General features: G+C 50.4%; 1 protein-coding gene across 3 annotated transcripts in view; it reads right to left on the bottom strand.

Annotated features, from left to right (window-relative positions):
- Positions 1 to 20,785, bottom strand: part of COL13A1 (collagen type XIII alpha 1 chain) — a 158,518-nt gene that overhangs the window by 79,827 nt on the left and 57,906 nt on the right. For all 3 annotated transcript variants that reach the window (XM_032491543.1, XM_032491542.1, XM_032491541.1), the window contains exon 3: positions 2,915 to 2,922. In XM_032491543.1, coding sequence (XP_032347434.1) covers positions 2,915 to 2,922 — 8 coding nt within the window. The remainder of the gene's footprint in view (positions 1 to 2,914; positions 2,923 to 20,785) is intronic.

Here is a 20,785-nt window from a genome sequence, read left to right as displayed (position 1 = left end):
TAGTTTGCCACTGCTCCAGGGTACTGACCACCAACATTGCCCGCACAGGAGAGGAACTTCTTTAGGGTCTCAGCACCAGGGAAAGCAGTGCTTCACCCAGATGCTAGGGCGCTCCTTTTACTGCACCCTGACACTTGCAACAATTCTGCTTTCCTCTCTGCTCTGACCACCAGGATGCTCAAAGCAGAGTCCACAGGATGTTGTGGTATCATCAGCCCTGAATTCCCTGTTTTCCTGCCTCTATTTTCTATGCCTCCCCTCCATTGTTTCCTTATTTAGTTTGTAAATCACCCCAAAAATGTTTCTTGGAACAAGGTGGGGGAGAAATAAAATGAAATAAGCTTACTGAATGAAATAAAACAAAATGACATGAAATGAAAATTAAAGGCTTGTCAGAATCTTTGGGGATCATCTAGAGAAGTCTTCTGTTTCTAGAATTTAAATGAGTTAATATATTCTAAACGAAAAAATATAGGCATACATATATACATACATATGTACACACATACATATAGACATTATACGAATATACATATACCTATACATACATACACACTCATATGTATAACATATATATTCCTCACAACACCTGTATGAAGCACACTACTACTACTTCAGGTGGGGAAACTGAAGCACAGAGAGGTAAAGTAACTTGCTTGAGGTCACACAGCTAGAGGTGACAGAGACAGGATTCTGACCCAGGGGGTCTGGCTCCAGAGCCCATGCCTGTAATCACTCTATTACACTGCCTCCATAAAAAAACAATAGTGTCTAACACATAGTAAATAAGTGTAAGCTAGTATTTCAGCAAGGATCGCTTTCAACCAGGGCTGGCAGCTGGATATCATATATTTCCCTATATTCCTTCAGAGAAAGAGACATACATACTTCCTTTGGTCATCTGTTTCAGTCTCACAGGTCTCATAATTAAGAAATTTTTCTTAAATCTATTGCAGGAATGGTCAACAGCTATCCGCTTGAGAGCAGACTAATGGATTGGTAGTGACAGATGACAGGCTAAGAAGCCTCCTAATTGATTAGCAATGTCTGCCATGGGTGAGAGGTGGATGGGGGCAGTGGTGGGTACAATTTTTCTACCACTCAGATGATTCCTTCTGTTACTTAAACCCATCCTCGGTGGTTGTGTTCTCTGGGCGCTGGCCATTCTTAAGCCCACAGGAATTGGGGTCTAGAGTCACCCCCGGAGGCATCCGAGAAACACCCAGAGGGTGGCAGACAGGCATTGTGAGCAGCTGCCATCTCCCTCTCCCTGCATCTGGCGTGACATTCTTCCTTTGTAAGAAGTAGAGAGAACGGGGCGAGGGGGCGCTTCCCACCCATGCCAGCTTCCCATTTCCTCCTCATTGCACCTTGCGGCTTCAGCCAGAGTTGGGTGAAGGTTCAGGCCTGTTCTGTGTCAGGCTGAGAATTCAGGAAAGCTACCTGGGCTCCCCTCCCTCACCCCATGGCTCGGGTGGTGGCTGGGTGGGCAGGGATTGTGAGGAGAGGCCCAGATCCACCCCCCTCATTTGCTCTGGCACTGCAGAGCCCCCAGGAGTGGCAGCATCCTCTCCAGCTAGGAACAGTTGTGGGATGAGGCCAGCAGAAGCTCTCAGGATGCTGTGTTCCTGGTAAGGAGTCAGGCAAGGACCCAGAATGGACTCAGGTTAGCCCAGTAGCCTGGCTGGGGGAACGAGGTAGATGGGGGAGGTCCTGGGAGTGGAGGAGACAAGGGCTCTTTTTGGCTTTGTCAAAAAAGAAGGGGAAAAGCAGCCCATTTCCAGCAGGTGGTCCACTGAAGTTTCCCAGGGCAGAGTTTATTTTGGAAGATTGATGACAGGAATTGAGATCTGACATCTAAAACATGTGTGATAAATCACCCCTCCTCCTTTCAAGGAATGACACGATTTTCCTCTCTCTGTAACAGAGCAGTGAGCGAGCCAGGCGGGGTCGGCTGCACGGGTTCATTGTGCCTTTCAAGAAAGACATAGATGTAATGGAACATCATGGTCTTATTACAAATTGGGCCGGCTGCTCTCACAGGTACAGATCAAGAGGAGAACAGCTATGGAAATGACTTCTCCGAGGAAGGGAGGATGATAGGGCCGCTTTCAGTGTCGCTGAGAAAGATCTGATGTGGAGGGCCTGGCCCTTTCAACTCTAATCCCCAGCTCCCCTGGCGATCTCTGGGGCTTTTGTTGGGATATCAAATGCTGTCCTCAGAAGACGCGCTCCTGTTCTCTGGATCCATTACTTTGGGGAGGCAGTCTCCTCGGGCTCTTCTCAGGTTCTCTGTAAATGGCTTGGCTCCCCCACCCTGCCCTGGGCTCCTGGGCGATACCAGGGGAAGGAGCCTGACATGCTGCCTCTACTTCGTGCCGCTTCCCAATGTAACCCACTGACATTACTCTCTTACATAAAAACACCACCACCATCACCTGCCCGAAGTGACTCAGCCAGATGGAGCTGCCCACACAGTGCCATGGACACCACGTCCTCAAGAGCAGTCCACACGGAGAGCCACTCACCGACCTGTTTACTAAATGGGCAGGCCACGTTTCAAGGACCAGAACTAAGTAGAGATGACCTCTTTCTTCTTTCTAATACCTGGTGCTTCTTTGACTCCACTTGGCTGTTTTGGGGACAAAGGAGCAGGCATTGTTCCTAACAATGGGGCAAGCCAGCCTTTCAGATTGAAACTGGGACACGCTCTGCCCTGGGCACAACCACTGTTTGGGCCTGGAGGGTGCAGAGGTGGGTGGAAAGCAAAATGGTGGCCACGTCAACCTTCTGGAGGGACCCTGCAGACTTCAGCAGAGGGTGCAGGGGGCTCAGTAACCCCACCCAGGGCCCGGTTACCAGCAAGGAGCAAGGCCTTTCAGACGTGCGAGACTGGCTGCACTGGAGTACTTACAGGAGGTCCTGCAAGAGAGAGAAAATGCCAGGGTCAGTGTCACTGTCGTAAGGGCTGCCTTAGAAGCAGCATCCAAGAATTCTTCAGCTGAAGGGTTTCCATCTGGCCTTCAAAGTCAATATTTTCCTGGCCCACTTTCACAGTATAGACTTTTCCCCCTTTATTTCCTCTCCATATTTTCATCATTGGATGAGAAACCCAGAGGTCTGCGTCACAGCCCTAGTTTCCCAACCCCCAGATGGGCTCCGTGGGACCCACGCAGCTCGTACACACTGAACACAGGGCAGTGGGCACTCAGGCACCTTGCTGAAGGTCAGAAGTGTAGCAGAACCTAAAGAGATTGCGATTATTAGCACATTCGTCGTCCTCTCTGTGCTTCCATGAAACGAAATGGAAAAGCAGCAGGAACAGCGGGGAAGGTTTCTCACTGGGTTCCCTGCCTGATGTCTATCAGGCCTGTCCTGGTTTCTGTTAAGCTGTGAGTCAGGTTTTCTGTCCTCCTGGGTCTGCTGCCCACTCCCTCCTCCTCACCGCCCACCTCTGTGCTCCGGCCCCACCCTCCCTCCACGCCTCCCCCTTTTGTTTCCTCCTCCTCTGTGTGGCCACTCTCCCTCCTCCCTCCCACAGGCCTCAGTAATAGCCCTATCTTGTTTCTGACAACAGCCAAGAATTACAAATTCAAAGGTTCCGCAAAAGGGACAGGAGGATAGGTGGGGAGGTAAGGTAGAGAAAAAGCAGCCACAGAAAGATAGTGAACTGAAAGGCATTTCTGCAAACATGAGTCACAAAACCCCCCAAGGTCCATGGGATTCCCAGCTGGGCCGGTGCGTCTGCCCAGCCCCTGGTGACCTGGCCGAGTTAACACAGCTGCTGCTCCTGTTGCTTCTTTTATGCTCGGCCAATAGAGACTCCTGATGTTTCCCTTTGCTCCTCACGTTCCCAAAATCGGCTCCCCCCCCCAGCCCCTCAACTGCCTGCTCCTCTGTCCTGGGCCCCTTCCAGGAGCACGCAACCTCTGTCAGGCCATCGCGTTAAGGGAGAACAAAATGTTTTTAATAATAATAATAATAACAACAACAAGAACAACAACAAAACAACAACAACAACAATAATAATAAAATAGTGAAGAGATGTGGTGCCGGGTGAGGAGGCCCAGGCAGAAGGTTTCAGAACAGCGAGAGAAAGGGGAGTTGAGGGAGGCGGGGACCATCTGGGACCTATTAGGCTGAGGAGCAGGGGAATGTCACCCTGAATCTGAAAATATCCCCTGAGTACAGCTTGCCTGAGGGGCCAGCCCAGCTGGAAAGTCCATGCTTCCTGGCCAGGGGAAGTGTCCTTGTGAGAAACAGGCTGGTGACAAAGTTCAGCCCACAGCAATTTTGGGATAGTTTAGCCACATGGCGAGCAGATGCCCTGCACCCGCCGGGCTCCCAGTGCACAGGCTCTGCAGGAGTCCCTGGTGACGCGGCGGAGCCCCGGTGACCACCCTGCCTGCTGTCAGCAGTCTCGGCTGCATAGGTATCACACTATGTAGCCGGGCAGCTGACGTGAAACGCGGCACTTAGCCCAGGCCCAGGAGAGCAGTTTGCTGGGTCCCCCCAAGTGATATAAATTCTACTGCAGATTTCAAAGGTTTTTACATCACCACCATTACCGCACATACCTCTATGGTCCTTACTATGTGCCAGGCACAATCCTAAGTGTTTTCCACTGCAGAGGAGATTCTGTTATGCCCACCTTGTAGATGGAGATACTCTGGCACAGAAAGGCTGACCTACTCCCCCAAGGCCAAGTCATTAGTAAGCAGCGGAGCTCCTGACTTTTCATCAAAGCACCTCTCTCTACTCCTCTCACTCAAAATACAACTCACTTTACCCCCAAATCGCCCACAGGCCTTTTCCCTCTCCACGCCTCTCCCTTCGATGGGTGTCATGTTCAGCCTCTTGCTCCTCTCTCTGGACCCAACCCTCCCACTTCTCTTTTACGGGCCCCTTTTTCTGATACAAGGGAATCTGGCTCTGTCAAGCTCTTCCAGGCTGGCAACCCCCCACCTGTCACACAGATTTCAGGATGGGAAAAGCCCCTCTTTGTTAGTTGATTCTGTACCTTAGGGGAAGAGAGATAGTGGAGTTATAAAAAAAAAAAGACTTTTTCTATCACTAACATTTCCCCCTCTGGCAATGATGATCCTCAAGGGTCCCCCTGTGAAATCTTTAAGGCCCTTGGAAAATCTGCTGCTGCCCTGCCCCTGCCGGCTTTCATCAGACCTCTGGATTTCAGAGCAGATGCTTCATCTAATGCTGTGTTCGGGGCGCAGCTGCTCTAAGGTGGCTGGGGAGTCGATGGCTTTGTGAAAGCAGTAGTGCCTTGATGTCACTGGTTGGTCTCACATGTATGACACTTGGCCATGCTCAGTAACATTGACTGACTTGTCATGCTGGCCAAGTATCAAAAGACAGGGTCACCCCAAGGCATCACCTAGTCCCCATTGTATGGGTGGGGAAACAGAGGCCCAGGGAGAGTAGTGATCATGCAAGGTGACAGGGATGGGGCCACAACCCAGGTCTCCTGACTCCCTATCTAGGGGTCTTGCTAATAAACTACACTGTCTCTCTTGCTCTGTGTAGTTGACCCTCTCACCCACCACCTCAGTGAGTCCACTGCTGCCCTTCCTGGGGTTTGGCAAACGTCCTCCAAGTAAGGCAGTCATGTTCTCCTAAAGGGACGTGTAGGAATGCACTCCAGTGAAGAATCCTGGGTAGTCACGCCTTTCTTTCAGCCATTTTTGGTATGTTCATTTATTCATTCAACAAACATTTAATCAACACCTGCTGTGTATCAGTCACTGTGCTGGGCTGTGGCTCTATAAAGATGAATAAAGCACAGTCACCACCCTTTGAGGAAGAAGAAGTTCATTTTTAAAGCATTCAATATCTACCAGTCCTGATGCTAAGCTCTAGTGATACAGACAGAAATAACTCATTTAACAGTTTTCTATGTCAAAGAGCTGGAGAAGTTCCAGAGAAGAGAACTAAAACGAACAAGAGGATTTAAGGGAGAAAGTTATGCTGTGAGAGGATTCACTCATTTGTTCACTCAGTCATTCATTCAACATTTACTGAGTGCCTATGACGTGGCAGACTAAATACAATCATTATAACAGCACATTTAATCCTTATAACAAGATTATACACACAAGGTTGGCATTATCATTCTCATTTCATAGATGAAGAACCTGAGGCTTAGAGGTTAAGCAACCTTCCTAAGGTGGTCCCCTTGTCTTAAATGGCAGCGTCTGTTTTGTTTTTCTTTCTTTCTTTCTTTCTTTCTTAGGTTTAATTTCCATGCAGCGGAGCCTGGATTTGAAACTTACCCAGAAGCCCGTGCTCTCCAGGTTGGAGGTCATGAAGGTCAAATAGGTCATGTCTAGGGCTGGGAGGGTCCCCCTTCTAATTTAAGCAGGTAAGGCCCCTCTCCTCTCTTCCCCTCACCCCTCATCCAGACCTTGGATCCAGTCCCAGTCCTGGACAGAGAAGTAAAGAGCCACAGGGTGTGCCTGAGTTCAACGTCATACGAGCCATGATCTGACCCTGCTTGACTGCTGGGCTCCCAGCAGCTGGGGTCCTAGCCCCGACCCATGCCGCCTGGTGCCTGCTGCCAGGCTGCCTGAAGCTGACCACCTGCCACTTGGCTCTGCCACGTGCCGACCCACCCACTCTGCCAGGACAGATGCTCTGCATCCCGGGCTCTCCTCAGACCCGAGTGACTAACAGTGCCTGTCACGCTCTATCTGCTGGAACCGGGGTTCTCAACCGGGGGTGATTTTGCCCCTCAGGGAACAGTTGGCAATATCTGGAGGCATTTTTGATTGCTACAACTGGGAGGTTGCTTCTGGTCTCCTGCGCGTAGAGGCCAGGGATGCTGCTAAACATCCTATGATGCACAGGCAGCTTCCTACAAAAAAGCATTAACTGGCCCCAAATGTTAATAGTGCCAAGAGTGAGAAATCCAGCACTGTACTAACAGAAGCAGTCCTGTCTCTGGGCTCCCCATGTGTCTACGGTCCTGCTTATGCTCCTAGGTCGAGGCCCTGGCCCTCAGTCCATTTGTAGTTTGCCAACTTTGGCGATTTTCTCCTATAGGTTGGCCTATTCAGCCTCCACTCAAGACTTTGTTAGGATAAATAATAATTCATTTATTAAGCAATTAGTCTGTGCCTGACACTATTCAAAAAACTTTATGTACTGCCTAACAAAACAGTGAAATAACTACTATTATTATTAGTCCCACTCTACAGATGGAAGAGCTGAGGCCCAGAGAGTTTAAGGCACGTATTCACGGTCGCAGAGCTCATGCACGCCTGATGCTACCACGGCGTGAACACAGCTTGGCACAGCCTCCCAGGACATAGGAGAAATAAAAGGAACAACTTCCCCCTTAAGAAGTGGCTAAGGAGGGAAACACAGGTAGCTCAAAAACCATGAAAAGAAATTCGTCAGCGGCAGGCGTGAAGGCCTGTCAAGGGAAACTGAACGAGCTTTGAGGCAGCCCCTGAACTTTGAGGTTGACATCAAAGAGAACAGGAAGCCTGTCTGCCATGCAGCCCCACGGTGGGAATACTGGCTTTCCAGCAGACTTCTGGGCAGACCGTCTGGATTTGGTGCCCTGAGAGCATGTCTGACAAGTCATGCTTGGTGACTCTCAGAGGGCTTCCGTGTATCTTAGCTCATTGTGCTTCACCACAACCCAGTTCCCATTTTACAGATCAGGGAACTGAGGCTCAGAAGGGATGTAACTTGCCTATGGTTCACAGCTGGTAAGGGCTCCTGCATCCTAGTCCACACTCTTCCTGGAACAGCCCACCACTGGCAGAGCTTTGAGGGGCAGTAGTAGGCTTTATATTTCTTAGAAAAAATATAAAAGTACCCGGATGGTGGTATGCTGGGACTGGCGCATATTACATACATTTTTGTGAGGGTTGATTGTGTGCGTCAATTCCCAACTCTGCATTCAGTGACTTCACATTGGCAGCTGGAAATCAACCATGGTGGGAGCATTCACACCACAGAAATTGGCAACAGCTACAAAGCAACCCCATCTCCACCCTAGGAGCCAACTGTTAACCATTTTTCAGCACACTGCAGTGCTGATATGTGCCATGATGATGTCAGCCACAAGATATGCCCAGTCCTTTCCAGCTTAGGCTGATGGAGAGTAACAGGTCCTGAGAGGAGTGGGCAGCTGCTAAAATCACACATGCCACACTCTACTCCTGCACTCGTGGCAGACATTGCTAATCAATTACAGCTAGTTTTCCCCTAGTATGCCTTGACAAAGTTTCACAGTTCTTTCCAACACAGCCACTATCAATCAGCAGAAGCTGGCATATGAGATGAAATCTATTAATCATCTTGGAACTAGAGCCGTCTGGGCGGGTAAGACACAGGGAAACAAGTAGGCAAAGCGTGAGGGTCCTTTTCTGACTTCTCAGGGAGGGCTGGGGCCAGCCTTGGTAGGTGAGCAGAGGTGGAGAGGCTGGGTAACCTGGACTCCCCAGCCGTACCTCATACCAGGGGTATACAGTAGCATTAATGGCAGCCCTCTCCCCTAGTCCCCATCCGGTTGTCAAGACCGGCAGAGGGACCGGGAGGTGTGAGCAGGGAAAGGACAGGAGCCAGCAAGTTCCCCTCCAGTTTGGTTCATGTCCTGGCCCCAGGAAGTCCCCAGATGTCCTACTGCTGCCACATCTGGAGCCACCAGAGGGCAAGCTGAGGGCAACACCTTCCTTCAGACACCATGGAAGTGGCCTTCCTACCTGACAGGGCCTGGAGCCAGATCTTGGGGCTCCTGGACCCCTCTGCTCTTGGCAGGCCCCTCCCTTCAATGTGGAGGTTGTCCCCCTTCTTGTCCTTGCTCCCCATCTCATTTGACAAGTGCCTGGGGACAGGTGGGGCAGTGGGCTGGGGAGAGGCTCAGGTGCCCACTCTTCCTGATGTGGAGGGTGTGCCTGAGTAGCAGACTCTCTCATTGTCTCTCCAGTGCTCCTTCTCTCTTCCTACTGAACCCCAATTTTATTCTAGTCCCCGCCCATTCTTCACAGCCCATGTCTCCAGGAAAACCGATTCCAGGCCTAGCTGTGAATGGGTGAGCGTTAAGTGTCTGGACCCCTTGCGGAGATGGCTCTGAAGTGGTCAGTCTGCACAGGCAAAGAGGGAGCCCACAGCTGAGGACACTGAGAGATGGAGATCCCACTTCAACGACTGCAGCTCCCAGCACCCCAGACTCCCACATACCCTGTGGCTGGAAAGCAGTCCCGAGGTTCCAGGAAGCGGCCACAAGGGCTGCTGGCTGGCAGGAGGCCACAGACAGGGAGGAGGAGACCGAGCGTGCAGACCTGGCGGTGGGGACCCTGCCCAGGGGACAGAGGGCAATGCCCAGCCCCTGCAGAATGGATAACGGCTCCAACCAAAGACGGCCACAGACCACACCTGTGTCCCCTCCCCAGCACCACAGCAGCTGCAATCCTGGGAGGGGGAGAGAGAAGGGGACGGTGTCCTGAACCAACCAGCGCTGAGCCTAAAGGGCTATTAACAGGAAGTGGCTGAGCTTCTCTGAGTTATTTTTTCACCCTCAGCAGAGGCAGGGGCTTGAGAGCCAAGCCGAGCGCAGTATGAGGCGGGGGAAGCCAATCACATCTTTGCGCACTTGAGCTGTGCCCTCCTCACGCTCACTTCGCAAGTGTTTATTACCATAAACGTCCGCTCAAAGCCGGCCGCGTGTGGGCTGCTGTGCTTGACCTGTAGCAGTCAGACGCCGTCCCTGTTCTCAGGGGCTCCTCTAGCTCGGGAGATGCCTCCTCACTCCAGGTCAGATGGGTCCCTGCAGGAGGACGAGCCTCCGAGGCACCGCACCTCTGACCCCAGACCTTCTTCCTGACACCGGATCTGGCTACTGTATCCTGCCACCGTATCCGATGTTCCTGTGGAAGGTCCTGCTTGGGGCAGCTCAAACGGCACAGTTCTGCTGCGAGGCCCCACTAGGCAACTGCTGGTGGGGGAGAGGGGAGGGGTCGGCCAGGGGTTACCCCTCAGAGGCCCGGAAGAGGCCACAGCTTTCGTAGTTCTTGTCTTTACAACCAGGCCTACACCTCCCAAGGACGAGTTTTGTTCTTTGGTTTTTTTAAAATTAATGTCACTGTATTGACAATCCATTAGGGGGCTGGCATCCTGAGTCTCTTGTCTCATCACTGTCATAAATACTAATATTTATTAAGTAAACACTGACCCCATCAGGACCCAAGCATATATCATCTCATTTACTCTTCACAGTAGTCCCACAAGGTAACACTACTATTATCCACACCTAACAGATGAGGAAAGCTGAAGTGGAGAAGTCACTTTGGGGGTCCAGGGTCACAGAGCTGGAGCGCAGGCACGTCCTTAGCTGTGCATGACCTCACTGAATAGCCACCACCAACTGACAGGTACATTCAGTGCTATTACTGCTCCATTTTACAGTTGGGGCTCTTGAGGCACGGAGAAGTTAAATAAATTGTCCAGGGTCACAGAGCTGTAAGAGGCAGAGCTGGCATTTGGAATTAGTTACATCCTAAAGTTTTCTTTTGTAACCCCTATATTTATAACTTCAATGAAAGCAAATAAGAGTCATTAAGACTTAGGTGGTGGGCAGAGAGGATCAGACTACTGAGGAAGAAAATCTGCAACAAATCCATTCTAGGCCCTTTGAGGATCGCATGGCCTCATCCATGGTCTGACCTCGGACCACTCTCATCTCTCTCTTACAGCTGGCTCCCTGAGCGCCCCCGCTGAGGACTGATTGTTAACCCCACTGCCTGTCTGAGCAGGAAAAACAGCCGGCCACACTGCACACACTGTCTCATGGCTTCATTGTTCCTTTCTTTATTTAGAAGTAACGGAATAGAAGCTTGACTTGATAACTTGCACCTTTTGCTTATCAAACTGGGATCCTGCCCAGAATCATGGGTAAGAGCATGGGCTTTGGAGCCAAACAGCCACAGGTTCAAATCTCAACTTTGCTACTTGCTAGCTGTGTGACCAAGTGTGGGCAAGTTGCTTAATCTCTCTGAGTTTCAGTGTCTTTTTCTGTAAAATGGGGGTAACTATAGTATCTACCTTGTTGGATTTCAAGGAGTAAATGAGAGAATACAGGTAAGAGGTTTAGCACTGTTCCTGGCTTAGAGTAAACATACAGTAAATGATAACTATGATAATTATTAAGGTTAAAAAGTCGGAAAAATGGCATTCTATCCCAGAAGGGTATGCTATCTTCCTCCATTCTAACTACAAATACTGCTAACACTTAGAGAGTTCTTTGGATGTGCCAGGCACCATTCTTAGTGTTTCATGGATATGACCATATTCAACCCTTGCAAGCCTTATAAGATGGACATCCTTGTGACCTTCATTTTACAGATGAGAAAACTGAGGCAAAGAGAAGTGATGTCCTGCGAGGGGTCACAGGCTGGTGAGGGACAGGCTGACTCCAGGGCCAAGGCTATTATCCTCCCCTGCTGCACTGCCTCCCAGATGAGCCCCCGAAATCCTGGAGACCAAGAACAACAGGCAGGGGTCAGGGTAAGCTGAGATAAGCAGAGCAGGATGGATGGGGCTAGGTGTCCGTTTGAATAAAATAGTACAAGTCACCAGCTTTGAAGTGGTGGGACAAATTACGCATTTTCTTGCTTCCTTGGGCCCCTACACTTCCAGGTATGGGTCAGAATCAGAAGTCCTGAGTGAGGAAATTTCGGGGTAGGTCTTGCTGATGGAGATTGCAGGCCCAGTTCTGTGGGTTGAGGCCAAGGGCAGGCATTGTTCTCTGGCCGCCAGTTTCCTGGAATGGCCTCCATCCGGCTCAGGGCAGACGGGCCAGGCTGTCCGAACACAGATGGGGGCTCTGGGCCCAGGGAGTGGGGAGAGAATCTCTATCAAGTCACCCCCTGCACTGCTGAAATCAGCTGGGGTGCCCACCAGACTCTGCCGACTCTGCCACCTATTTTGATAAAGATCTGGAGTCTCATTTGAACTTGGCACCCTTCACTGAATCTCCAAGAAGCAGTGAGGTCCTCCCACATGCCCTGGAGATACTTCTCAAGGAGAGTTACTTCCTGCCCCCACCCCTCCTCCCCTCACCTTGGGTCCTTCTCAGGAAGTCAGCAGTTGTGCAAGTGATGCTGTCTTGCCACATCCCCAAGGCACACAGAGTTCTCCAGGAAAGGTCACAGTATGTTCACCACAGCTCCACACCACCTCCTCCAGACAGATGGCTTTGATTGACCACAACCCCATAGTACTGTGCTCAATTCTCTCCAAGCCCTTAAAATATCCAGTTAGTTATAATTGTTCTCCTTTCTATGCGAGAATGCCAAATCCATGTTTTTCTTCCTTGTCTTTTCTGTTAGCCTGTAAGATTTCTGATGAGTGCAGTCATTTTTCCTTTAGTCACTACTTTAAAAGAAGTTGAGGGAGATTTGATGTTGCCAACTCCAGCGCCCATGAGAAGACAGACAAGTAATAAACAACCAAAGCAGGCCAGGTGTAGTGCAATAGGGAGTGGTAGAGACTGTGGCACAGTGCTAAAGGATTGCTTGTGCCCCTAAAATTGAGTTACTGCCAACAGCTCCAGTCAAGTCCTGCTAGGTAGGGATGCAGACACACTATTGACAGGCCTTGAAAATGTTCAAGAAAAGCTCCAAATTTAATGTTTTATGCAAAAATCTTCTGATTTTGAAATGTTGATACTAATTTAAAAAATTTTTAAAAACTACCTAAAAGGGATGTTCCTACATTCCCCACTAACAATTCTACACAATCAGCTTGTGACTAACAGCTTGTGCCCTTGCGCCCACCCCTGGGAGGAGGACGTTAGCGTTGCCTGCCTCACCCACCCCATCCTGATTTTTGTTGCCTAAGCATTACCTGGCTTTCCCATCTAGTCTCTCCTTTTCGCCAAAGAAATGAACATTTCAAGGAGTTGGAAGTGAAATCTATGATATGAAACATGTTGCTTCTTGTGTACTGTGTCATAAACAGATGAATAAACTGAATTTTTACTTTAAGAACAAACAAACAAACAAAAAAAACTACTTTGCAAGCCAAACAAAGCTGCATTTGGTCCTCAAGCTGCTAGTTCACAGCACATTCTCTGGGCCCTTCCAGGCCTGATGTGTTCCAACCCCACACCCAGAACGTGTGTCAGTAGACCTTGCTGAGGACATGAGTGGGTGCATGGGTGGGTCCAGTCGCTGTCCCCTGAGCTAGGGGTATGTAAAGAAACAGCTTTCTGGGGGAAGGGTACAGCTCAGTGGTAGAGTGCGTGCTTGTAGGCACGAGGTCCTGGGTTCAATCCCCTGTACCTCCAGTAAAAATTTTAAAAATTAAAAAAAAAACCCCAACAACAATGTTCTAACAGTATTTGGAAACTGAATGCCTGTTTGAGAGTTAGCTTTACCCAAGTGTGGAACTGTTCAGTTATGCCACCTCCAAGCATATTACATCCCTCCCCTTTTGCCTCCCTCCTTCCACTGGGCACCGAAGCCCAGAACTGAAGACTAGCACTGAACAAGGCACAAGCCTCAGGGTGGCAGGTGAGCGGGAAAGCTGAGCTTTACTCACGCTTGGAGGTAAAGCAGAGTAATGCTGAGCAGTGTCTGAGATCAATTAATACTTAATGAGGTATTTAACGCCCCTGGGTATTTATTTTTCTCAAATATTACTTTAAACTCTATGCAATTAAAAATATATGCCATGATAAGTAATTAGTACATGTTAATTCTTGGTCAAAATACAGAGTGTTTTAATTTATGCTAACATGATCAGGTGAAAAATTTGCTTGTCTTTGTCTCAATCATGTCTCAAGCAGCTGTGCTATTTGCCCACACGGCCAGGGTTAAGGTGTGCATATGTAATGTGGGCCAGTCAGCCATAAGGAAATACACAGGGGCAGCAACCCCCTACCAGGCCTTCTTTCATGCCACCTGCCTGGACGCACCACCAAACCCTCTGAACTTCTTTTTGGCCAGGATAGCAGCTACCATGTGCCAGGCAGGAGACTGGCCACTTCTGTTCACTATTTTTAATATTCATAACACAACTTATCTGCACATACTCTAATTTACAGATGAAAACACTAAGGCTCAGTAATGTTAAATAGATTATCCAAGGTTAAATAGCTAATAAATGATGGAGGTTGGGATGGAGTTCTCACCTGGGTCCATCAGACTGCAAAGTCCATCCTCTTTCCACACTAGTATTCTGAACTGGACACATCCACCTTTCCTGACATGGGACAAAGTTTTTCTGTACCCAAGATTCTCCAGGGAAGCCCTGGCAAGGTTGAGAGGAAAGCCCAGATGTCTGAGACCTATTTGTAGTACCAAAGTACTCTGGGATAGCAATTACCTGGGACACATTCCGTCACTCACCTACCCAGGGCCCGTGGTAGACATAACTAATCTACTTCAGTGCTGCTTTCCCTACTTGTGGCAACCACAACCAATCAATCAGAGCTGGCACCTGTGAGGAAACATTTGCCCTCCTTGGCCAGGGTCTCAGCACAACTGCAAGTCAAAGAACTTCCATAAACTGAGGATGTGGAAACTCTAACCAGAGTCTGGTGGCAAGCAGAGATAGATGGAAATCACTATCTTTTGAACCAAGAGGGTCTGAAATAAGTGTTAGGAGAAGAGGCATAAGGAAAAAGAAAGGATGAAATTAGGCTCTGGTCTTATATCCCAACCCAGACAGACTGGGGAGCAGGGCCCAGTTTGCTGGGTCACCTCACCTGTCTGTGTTGGGGCTTAGGTGGGGGTGGGGGTAGGGGGACGGGGGTAGGTGGGAGTGGGGCTGTGGTGGAGAGGATCCGAAGAACTGGATATATCTGAGCTGAGAAGAGTGAAAACACTTTGGCTTTGCTTTCTAAAAAACTTTGGTTTGTTTTTCTGACATTTATTTATTGTTAAAACAGCTCTTCAGGAACATTAAAGGACATTTTGTGAAAGAAAAGCATCATCCCCCAGCCCCTGCTCTCACACAACTGTTTCCATGTTCTCTTCTCCCCTCTGATCCTCCTCCACTGCATACCTAGGTTTGCAGGGCTGAAATGAGCAAGCACGCAACGTGGGGTGCTGCTTCCTTCACTTAACATGACAAGGTAACCATATTCCCACATTGTGCTGCCTTCCAAATGACATTTTTAAAACAGCTGCACAATACACCATGATTGGCTTAGATTTGTTGTCTAGTAGACCTGGAAGTCTGTATGTTTTGTTTTTTAAATTTTATTTTATGCCTCAAAGAATATCTTTGTGCATTTAGCACTATTCTTTTGAGAAATTATTTTCTTAGACTAAGGAAATGGGACTGTTGGGTCGACACGAAACCTCGTATGAACATCGCTGTGACTTTCTGTGGTTGTTTTGACCTCCCATGTGTAAGCTCTTGAGAGTTTTCTGAGCACTGTATCTCAGCTGGGTGGTTAAGAAGTCTAGTCCGGGCCACCCAGCAGAAAAGAGGCCTCGTTGGAACCAATACTTGTGTTTCAGGCTCCTCGTCCAGAGCTCCAGCACACCTATAAGCCCTGCCTGCTGGGGTGAGGGGTCTGGGGCTGTATATGGGGAGGGAGTGGGACACGGACAGGAGCCCACAGGAAATGCGAATGCAGCATCAGGAAGAGGGTGAAGCCTCTCTGGTGGCCACAAGCGTCCCCACCTCATAGAATGTCCCTTCCCGACAGGAGGCCCTGCCCGACTTTTTAATTAAGAGAAGATGCTATTTAGAAGGGGCGGGGCACTGGAAAGCCCAGGTTGTGTTATCAGGTGCCGATTCCCATGAAGGGGCTCGCAGCAGAAAAGCCTCTACCCACTGCACACAGCCCTTCCACCCCACCCCCTGCAGCTGGACAGCCCGTGGCTAGGGCTTTGGTGGGGAGGGCAGGCGGTGTGAGAGCTCTCTGAAGAGGAAAAGGCTGGGTGGTCTCCAAGGCTTTGGTCCCTTTCTGCCTGAGGCACCAGGAAAGCACAATAAACACAAGCTGAGCAGCCCCAGCCCAGCCCCGCCCAGGCCCAGCCCCGCCCCCTGCTCTAGCCCAAGTCCCTGCCCCAGCCTAGCCCAGCCCCCGCCTCAGTTGCTAAGAGTCCACCTGGCAGAGAGCATCACTTCACTGCCCAGGAGAAACATTTGCCAGTTTAGCCCAGCCAGGCCCTACTCCTCTCCCTACTTAGCCTACTGGGGTCTCCCAGGATGGGGTGGGTATGACTGCAGGCCACACTCGGCACTGCCTAGGACCTCACCTCCAACCCACTGTTCTGGCCTGGGGTTCCACAAAGCTGCAGGGCTGGTGCTCACACCCAAGGTTAGAGGCTATCCTGGGCCCATACCAGCCCAGCGGCAGCGCCCAGGAGAGCCCTAGCCAGCCCGCAGTCACTGTTTACTCAGGGACTCCTTGCTTTACGTGGCTGGCACTGTTCTAAGTTGGCGCTGGGGCTATAGAGGTGAAAAAGATAAAGTGAGCCCTGGCGTGTGGCCTTGGTCAAGTCAACCTCTAAGCTTCAGTATCGTCATCTGTAAAATGGGATAAAACAATATCTACCATGGGGGTGCTGTGAGAATTAAGTGAGATAATATATGTGCAGTTTTTAAACCAGTACCCAGCATACAGTCAGTGCCATGTAAATATTAGACTTTACATTGTTATCATTTTTGCTAGTTGCAAGCAATAGGCAGGAAACAAATAAGTGAGAAAAATTCAGGCATTGATAACTGCTACAAAGAAGTTAAAACATGGCAATGTAAAGGAGAGGGGCTGGAATCTGAGAAAATGTGAAAATGCTTTAGCTTAGGTGGTGAAGGAAGACCCTTCTGAGGAGGTGATACTGGAGTCAGAACTTAAAAAACTAGAAGGAGCCAGTATGAATGGATACAAGGGATGATTATATCACACAAGCCACAGCAAGTGCAAAGGCCCTGAGGTAGAAACAAGCTTGGGTGTCTGGGAAACAGACAAAAGGCCTTTGTGGTTGGAGCTGTGATGTCTAATATGGTGGCCATTAGCTACCTGTGGTCATTTAAATTAAAATTAAAAAAATAAAAAATTCAGTTCCTCAGTTTCAATAACCATATTTCAAGTAGTCAGTAGCCACACGTAGTTAATGACTACTGTATAGGACAGCACAGGTATAAAGTGTCCTGGGAAGCCTTTGAGCTGTCCAGACTTCGGATTAGGAGTAGAGGAGGGGCTCCCTCTGATTCTTCCACTTCTTTGAGTCTGAGGAACCCTCCAAAGTCAGAGCTGAAGGGAAACGGACGTGTTCACTGAGCCTGACAAACCTACACACTCTGAAGGCACGCCACAGCTCTCCAGGACCTGGCATTTTGCCGGGGGAGGCGTGGCTCCCCTTAGTGAAGGCAGAGGCGGAGCTCCTGGTCCTGAGGCCACTGGCCCATGTCCTGGCACCTTGCGAAGGTCTCAGTGGTGGATGCTGTGTCCCCAGATTCCCCTTCAGGGGATAAGGACTTAATCCTCAGATGCTGAGGGTGCTGCCCGCACACAGCCCTCACTGTCAGTTCTCTTCAGGAATTATTTTGGCTGAAGAGAACCCCCTTGTCCAAGGCCCCCACTTGGGACAGGGCTGAAGGGCCCTCCCAGCTCCAGAGCTCCCTGAGCTCCACTGGGGTCTTCCTTGAGACTGCATCATGGCTCAGCTTCTCCCTTTGCCCACCGCCGCTCCTGGCCTTCCCTTTCCCCATCTCCAAGTCAGCTTCCCAGGGCGCCCAATCTGCCTCGGTCCCTCAGCATCACAGCAGAACAACTGGTCCTTCTGCCTGTTGGTGGGAGACAGTCGAAGAGTCAGAGGACGAGGTGGTCACTGTGACAACAGCACTAATTCAAGCACAGCCCTGACTGGAAGGCAACCCCCTCCGAGTGGTGGTGGCCACTGCAAGGTCCCTAAAGTGTCCCCATGTTGGACACGCCCCAACGGGTAAGAAATCATATTCACCGAGTGGCCTCCTTTGCCATGCAGTTTACACATGTGCTCCCCGCTCCCCTCACCGGGGACCACATTGTAATCCTCATCCTCCTAGAAGCAAAGGCCGGGCTTTGAGAGGCTCTATTACAAGCCCAATTTACCACAGCTCCCAGACGCCAGAAGTGGGATGTGAACCCAGATCCCGTTGATCCCAGAATCTACTCTCCTTGCCTGCACTGCGCTGTGCAGCCTAAACTCACTGAGTTCTGAACGCAAGGATTTCATGAGTTGAAGCACAAATTCACGTTAAGAAACATGGACATGCCTTTACTGTGGTCAAGAACCGGAATGACACTCTCTTCCCTCCATGCCCACCTCACCCAGTGGGGGCTTTATGGTGTAGCTACAGCTACCATCCAATGTTTGTCACAGCCATCGCTTTTCCAGGCTCTACAAATCCTGCTTTGATGTGCTAACAGCCCCTAATGGAGACAGCAGTTAATAAATCATTCAGTGGAGCCCAGGATGGCTAACCTAAGCGAGACTGACCTAGCTCCTGACCTCTGACCTCATTCAGGAGCTGGCAGTGAGACCACTGCATATCCCAGGCACCGAGGCAGGACAATTCAGGGAAGCTGAAATCCCCTAGGCAGTGCACAGTGGGCAAGGCCTGGAAGGGGGCCAGGAACTTGTGACTTCAGCAGATGGGAAAAAACATCCATAAAAGAGTCACTTGCAGATGACAGGGGTGACCTGTCCCAGGGACAGGGTGACGCAGCCTGGAAAGATGTCAGGGAGACACCATCCTTGAAACTAGTCCCTGAACACAACACAAGACTATGCAGTTGACTTCTGAAGAAAGAGGTCTCCCATGCTACTGGCGTCAGAGAGTCTGCAGAATTGTAGCGGGGGTTGGGGAATGGTGGGGTTGGGGAGTGGTAGGGCTGGGGCCGACATCAAAAGGAGATGTGAAAAAAGAGAAACAACGTCCTCTCCTCTTATTGAAAAAAGGATAGAAACCTGCCATCATGAGGCAATAATCCCAACCCTCCCAAAGACAGGGCAGAAGAGCTGCTGAGCCGGGCGATCTCCGTGGTAGGGCGGTGGGGAATGGCCAGTGAGCATGGCTGCCTGAGTCCTCAACAAGCACCTGGCCAGGCAACCAGGGCATCTATGCCAGGCCCCAGCCGCCATACTGGAAAGCGCAGGGAAGGGATTCAAGGGGAGGGAAGTCCCATCCTGTCTCTGGTGGGACCAGAGACTGGGGCTGAAGCCTGGACGTCACTTCTGTGGGTTTAGGGTCAGAAACCTGTTCCTTGTAGGTGCTGTGATTTAAAAACCTTATAACATTCTAAGACATTTAAAAATGGTTTTAATATTTCTCTCTGTTTTTGGTAAAACTGTTAAGGCAATTCCAGACCATCTGAGCCAGAGGGGAAATGGGGATGAATTGCCCTCATGGCTTAGGCAGAGAAGGGGGTCAAGGTGCCTTGGGTGGCTGGGGGACAATGGCAACAGCAGGAAACCCCACAGGGATGGTGGTGCAGGAGCAATGTTGGCTGGATGGGGCAGCCCTTGGGCGCACAGATGTCCATGCTGCCTGTGACAGGTAGGGAGAAGGTGAGCTGCTGGGGGGGGGGGGGTTATCAGGGGTGATGGTGCAGCCTTGCTTGCCCTCCAGCTCCCTGCTGGTGCTGGCTGTTTCTTCCGTGGGGATGCTTCATTCCATTTTTATAAGAGGAGGGGGATCCCTTTCTGGTCCAACAAAACATCCTTTGTCCATCTGTCTCCAGAAAGACACAGTGGAAGTCCAGGGTGGGGAAGACAGGTGAATCAGATGCCATCCAAGGGAGACAGAGAAGCAGTCCACACCCGTCGGGCTCCTCTCTCTTTCACTGATAGGAATTATGTTTACACTCCCAGCACTTCTTACAACATTGGGTACCACAGTACATGAGCTTTGGAGCCAAACAGACCTGGGTTCAAATCCCAGTGGCTCTCAGTAGCTATGGAGCTCCCTGCTCCACAAGTTTTTTTCATTTCTTGGGGCCTCAGTCTCCTTATTTGTAAATGAGTTAATAGTAGCAGCTTGCAAGATTGTCAGGAGGGCAGGACATGTGCATGCAAGGGTCTCGTACCGAATAAGCACTCCATAAATGGCAGCTTTGCTTCTGGTTACTCAGCCATCATGTGGGCTCAGGATGTTTGCTACGGGGTGATTTTGATTCAATTCAGGCCAGTTTGCTCGCACTTTGTCATCAGTCTCAGCAGTATGGCTTCGTGATGCTCTTCTGTCATCTATCCATCTTCCTGGCAACCTCGGCATTTGTCCTGCCCCCTCCCCCAGAGCCCCTGGCCTCAGCTGGCCCCAGTGGCTCCCCCACCTCCCGACTGAAAGGACTTGAGCAAATGATCCCAGAATCCTCAGCAACCCCACTCTTAGAACCCAGACAAGCTAGAAAGGGGAAGGAGGGTGGAACCAGGGGATAAATAGGGCTGTGCTTCCTGCCTGAGTTCCACACACACTGGCTCTCAGAAGGTGCTCTCTTTCCTGTGGGTCAGGATGCAGCCCTCTGCAGGCAGAGGGCCCGGCCCCCCTCCCTCGCCCCCTCCCAGTGGGCCAGTCCCACTCCCACTGAAGCCTTGATGGGAAGAACCTATTGAACTTTCTTTTAAGTTCTTGGCTGGTTTTGTGGGGCCTGCCTGATTGCTTTTATGGGTCACAGATGGGGAGGGTAATGGGCGAGTGATTAAGGGCTCCTCCCCTACCTTGGCCGGAGCCCCTGCCCCTCCCTCTCAGGGCTCCTAATCCCTTGCCTACAAACGCCTGTCCTCCTGAGCTGAGATGCTGCAGAGCCAGAGAATTA

This window comes from Camelus ferus, chromosome 11 (genome assembly GCF_009834535.1).
Source record: "Camelus ferus isolate YT-003-E chromosome 11, BCGSAC_Cfer_1.0, whole genome shotgun sequence".
Lineage (NCBI taxonomy): Eukaryota > Metazoa > Chordata > Mammalia > Artiodactyla > Camelidae > Camelus > Camelus ferus.
The sequence above is the reverse complement of the archived record's forward strand: the minus strand, read 5'-3'. Positions and strand labels throughout refer to the sequence as shown.